The 5,226-nt window shown below is 42.2% G+C and overlaps 1 protein-coding gene across 1 annotated transcript; it reads right to left on the reverse strand.

The window, feature by feature from the left end:
• Positions 1-1,556: 1,556 nt before the first annotated feature.
• On the reverse strand, positions 1,557-4,881 carry LOC133892788 (ras-related protein RABH1b). The gene is made up of 6 exons (XM_062333737.1): positions 4,506-4,881; positions 3,570-3,640; positions 3,382-3,470; positions 3,062-3,173; positions 2,316-2,406; positions 1,557-2,134 (listed from the first exon to the last, which is right to left on the reverse strand). The coding sequence occupies exons 1-6, from the start codon at positions 4,620-4,622 to the stop codon at positions 1,988-1,990; spliced, it is 627 nt and encodes a 208-aa protein (XP_062189721.1). The 5' UTR covers positions 4,623-4,881; the 3' UTR covers positions 1,557-1,987.
• Positions 4,882-5,226: the final 345 nt, after the last annotated feature.

Raw genomic sequence — 5,226 nt, forward strand, 5'->3', positions numbered from 1 at the left:
TCAGGCTAGGTATTTGTGTGACTCGGACACAGCCTGGATGTTGTTGGGATAGTGATTAGATTTGGACTCATTTACGAACAACGGCCTTACTAATTTTATAATTCCTAACCCAGAATTACTACCTATTTAATTTTGGAATTATTAATTGTTAAAAATAAAAAAATTCAAGGGCAGAGATCGGTAAGCCTACTAGATAAACGAGCTGGTGAGGTGAGGCTTACGACGGGACCACAAGATGGGCTCCGTATATGGGTCCAAATGCTGGACATGTTTTACTCGTAGCATCATCTACACCATAAAAAAAATTAAAATTTTTCATGACTATTTTGTTAATGTTTTGAATTTTAAGAGTAATGGAATGAAATATTTTTATTATTTTTAAACTTATCGTCTATTTGAAGGACGACAGGTACCCATCACCCTTCTAACAGGCGTAATTAGTCTAGTTCTGTAATTTTTTTAAATAGATGTCTATTTTATAATTTTTTAATTTTCGAAATATAAAAATAAAAAGCTCGAGAATGAATGGACGGTAAAAATGGCGCACTGGGTTAAGGCGAAGGATGAGTAAATTTCATCTTAAAAAAATAAAGCATGGGTAAATTTCGGTTTGTCTCAGTTTCTCTGAGTCTCCGAATCACATTTTTTGCATAAAAAAATGCACATTGGAGTATGTCTAAGGACCTGGCCCATTTCACCGTGGGGCCTGCAGCTGCGTTAATGTGGCACAGGGAGCAACGCTACTTCAATCGCCATGGTGAAGACCTATTTCTCCTGGGCTTCAGGTCCTGATAAAACAAATTTGATGGATGCAAGTTCGATTTGTTACATTTATCAAGAAAACGTACAAAAGCACATGTAGTAGCTGCATCATTGCTCTTGCAAACTTTTAGCTGGTGTAGAATGCCGACCATTCGATGACAAGGATCAACGGCAGATCGGACCATGTACGACCTGGGCATTTCTTCTCTTCATGGCTCGCTTTTTCCCAAAATTGTACCGATTGATGGTTCGAGTTGCACTCAAAGATGGATCTCAAAGAGAAAAAAGGAGCAACAGTAGCAAACCAAACGTATGCCTCACGCTCCTATTTGCATCCGAGTATTCGACCGTGCGCCCACCATGGGAGCTCAGTACGATTTCATATTCTATTTCACTATCCACTTAAGGTTTTTTAGGTTTGTAATGATAGTCCTTAGATTATTAGTTATCTGTATGAATAAATTTCAACTTAATAGATATATATAATCTCAGAGAAAAGCATATTTAGTTGTTCATATATACTGTTACAATCTAATCCAACAAATGCAAATATACATCCGCAGCCTGACCCACAGACGCAGATTGCTACATCCACTCATGCAGATAGACCTATTTATTGTGAACAACCAATCATAATCTCAACTTTTCCATCCACTCATACAACATTCAATCAACCAAATAGAAACTCAACTCGACCTATACAGACAAATACAACCAACTAAACATACTCCACTCAACCAATAGGATCCATACTGACAAAAACGTATACAAGCAACTAATCACACCCTTAGGGATTCCACCGTCCAACTCAATTTTTTCAAGAATTGAAACATTTCAATGCAGGCCTTATTATAGCTTACAAAAATTCCAATATATATGTAGTACCCCATAGCAAACAGGACTCAGGCTAACTGCAACAAGATGGAGATGAAAATATAAGTTCAACATGAAATCACTAACTCTAATACTCAACTCGAATGACAGGAGTTCACAGTGCCAACCCAACTATACACTGTTCCTAGCTTAGGCCACGGGGAAGATACTAGAAACTCATGAAAAGTATCTTTCCAATGCAAATGGTGTTTTGTCCGTTCACTGAACCAAGAGTCTCAGGATTCACTGGCGACAGACAATCAACTCTCCTTCCTGAGAGAAACAGCAGAAGGGATGCTTTCTGACGGTATAGGGTCTCGAGATCATGAGCAGTGAGTGTTAGGGACTGGAGCTAACAACTGCATCCCCCAGCTTGCGCCTGAGACTGGGACGAGTTCGCATTGCCAGACTTCAGGTTCACGTCAACCATGTCTTCCTGCTTCGCCGATGAAAGGGTCTCCATTCCAGGAAGTGCAGCCGCAATCTTACGGAACAGCGCCTAATCACACGTTTGAGGTGGTTAATGCAAAACAAAGTAGGTCAACCAAAACAAAAGAAAATATCAGCCCGCCCCAATGAAAAACACACTGATTTGAACTTCAGAAAAAGTTTACCCAGCACTACAACATATTATGTAATATAAATGAGACATGTAAAAAATATTGATTTCTTAAGCATACCTTAATATTAAAACCAGCTTTAGCACTGGTTTCAATGAACATCACACCGAGGTCCTTTGCCTTGGCTTCTGCTTCCTCTATCGAGACTTGCCTGTTCCATGAGAAGCAGCAGAACTTCAGGTGACGAACAGGTAGATGTTGTCTTTAGGTTTTACATTTTTTTATATTTTCCTTATTTACTTGACAAACATAGCAGCAAAATGAGGTTGATTTGGAGCTGCTCACTTTATGTATCTTTTGCACTTTAGGACTTTGCTATCATCCACATCTAGAATTCTAGATAAAGATGTCTATTTAGGCTTTCAGATCATGTCAAATAAACAGAAATCTGAAGGAAAGCAAGAGGAGACAAACAGAAAGGAAGAAATTCTCAAAAATTAATAGGGCCTTTATGCTAATTTGTCATGTTCATAGCACATAGGATTCTTCTGAATCACAAACTTTGGAGTGGCATCCAACGAAAAATTCGAAAGTAAAACATTCAGAATGGTGTTAACTATTTTTGCTTGATATGATTATTCTGAGTTAACAAAGTCCAACAGAAGTATATAACATGACCAAAATGGCAACTTTAGTACACATTAACAACACAAAAGACATCTGGAGAATTCTATCTCATATCACGCAAAACAAAAAGGCTTCAAATGGAACTACTGTAACAAAAGTGCACTCATTAGCGTCCAACAGATACACAGAACTACCAATTAAGCCTATAGAATACAGGAAACAATGTAAAAGCTACCCACCTCTTGTCGACAAGGTCAGTTTTGTTCCCGACAAGCACAATGATAACATCACTGCCCCTCTCAGTGCGGACTTCCTCTATCCACTTTGAAGTATTTAGGAAAGACTGCCTGCCTAGAACATGAAATAAATGAAGTTAAGGAATAGGACAGTGAAACTTTATGTTCTAATTTAACCCAAAAAAAAAAAGCTAAGACGAAGCTCCTAGTCATCATTGCCACTTATATCAAAATTTTCTTAAGGATTATTATGTGCAGCATCCTTGTGGGTTTACAAGCAGCTGTGAAGACAAAATGGAGAAAGAGGGGGAGAGAGAGATTACTTGCAACATCATATACGATGACAGCAACTGAAGAGTCTCTGATATAGCTTGGAATTAAACTCCTGAATCTTTCCTGACCAGCTGTATCCCTGCAAAGAAAAGAAAAAAGAATTGCATATGGCCATCAATAAATAGATCTCAAAGGGCATACCCACTAATTGATGCAGCAGTAAAAGATGTCACTATACCAGAGCTGGAGTCTCACGGTTCTATCTTCAAGGTACATTGTCTTTGACAGGAAGTCAATACCGATGGTAGCCTGCATGCAAAAGAACAAAATTTGAGCACCCCCAATTAACTAACAAGATTATTATAACAAACCAAGCACTTCGCTTCCATAATATGAGTTACAGGAATGAACATCAGTCGGAAGTTCTTGCAACAAGATCACTCCATAAGTCAATAACCGGTTAACCATACAAAACAGGGTAACAACCTACATCAAGAACAACAATGCGATTGGTAATGCATATGAAGAAGCGACGTTGGTTCAGACTCTGATTCTACATTGTCTTGAAGGCCTGAAGACTGAAGTTATAATGATTTGGTGAAAAAGGGCTCACGACAGGCTCATGCAAGGTGCAAAGCCCCCCAGTACAGCAGAAGTCTCATACCAAACTGCCATCCCATGTCATAAAAGTCACTTTGCCAGGACAAGAATTTAAAGGCAGGCTATTCACATCGCAATCGCTCTGCCAATACACACACAAGCTTTGGCCTCAGGCATCCCGGAAAACAATTGATCACAGAACAATGCCGTGAGCATGAGCACCCAATCATACCATCCCCGGCGAAACAATTTCTCGCACTTAAAGGCTAACAGAGCCTAAATTACAGCTCACATATAATCGCTAGAGTTATGCACGGTCCGCATTTAGGGATCATGAACAGTCCATCGTTACGTAATATATCAGAGACAGAAAAACAAAATACAGATAACCGCCGAGCTGCCCCGATCCAATCCGGCCGAGATCCGATCGCCCGCCCTTCAGATCAGATCGACACAACTGCCCGCCGGCCCGCGCCGGATCTAGCCCGATCTGATCCAACCCACTAACCCAGGCCCGTGTCGGCGAAACCAAACCAGCAGCAAGCGACCGGCGAGGGGGAGGAAGGAAGCTTACCTGGTAGGTGTTGTCGAACTTGTCGTACATGAAGCGGGTGATGATACTAGTCTTGCCGACGGACTGGTCGCCGAGGAAGACCAGCTTGTACTTGGCAAGCGCCGACACGGGAGCCATCTCGCTGTCTTCCTCTTCTCCCTTCTCCGGCCGGCGGCAGCGAGGTCAGGTCAGATCGGATCCGGCGTGGGGAGAGGGGGGGATCTCGCTCGCGCTGTCGGTGTGTGCGTGTCCGGCCCTTGTCTCTGTCGCTCGCGAGTGATGCGGCTACCCCCTTCCTCTCCCTTGCGCGTCTGGACGTCGCCTCCGAGATTGGTGCCTGCCGTTTATTAGCGCTTGCGGAGGAGGAGGCCGGAGGGCAAATGGCACCAAACCCTTTTGTTTTGTTTTCTTAATAAAAACATACTAGTACATGGCTGGTACGGCTTGTGTTTTGTACCAGCAATCTTTTTTTTTTTTCACCACTGAATACAGCTGTAGTATCTGAACACACACGCGAGCTCACCCCACACACACGCACGCAACCCCCCACACACACCTAACGCACGTACATGCTAGTCCTACACCTACACGCAGCTTGAAGAAAGCGTCCATCTGGAGATCACCGGAACCCATCGAGAATTCCGTAGACGACGAGCACATCGTAGTCCTATCTGTAGCGCCACGCCAAAGAACTGAAGATATCTGAAATAAATCGGAACGGGTGCGTTACCCAAGCATCGAG

The sequence above is a fragment of the Phragmites australis genome, chromosome 15 (assembly GCF_958298935.1).
Source record: "Phragmites australis chromosome 15, lpPhrAust1.1, whole genome shotgun sequence".
Classification (NCBI taxonomy): Eukaryota; Viridiplantae; Streptophyta; class Magnoliopsida; order Poales; family Poaceae; genus Phragmites; species Phragmites australis.

What these genes read in the sequence shown, in the direction of transcription:
- LOC133892788 (XM_062333737.1), bottom strand. Translation starts at nt 4,622, where the DNA reads ATGGCTCCCGTGTCGGCGCTTGCCAAGTACAAGCTGGTCTTCCTCGGC. An exon ending in AGTTCGACAACACCTACCAG is followed by an intron (nt 3,641 to 4,505) that starts GTAAGCTTCCTT and finishes TTTTGCATGCAG; the next exon opens with GCTACCATCGGTATTGACTT. An exon ending in AAGCTGGTTTTAATATTAAG is followed by an intron (nt 2,135 to 2,315) that starts GTATGCTTAAGA and finishes ACGTGTGATTAG; the next exon opens with GCGCTGTTCCGTAAGATTGC.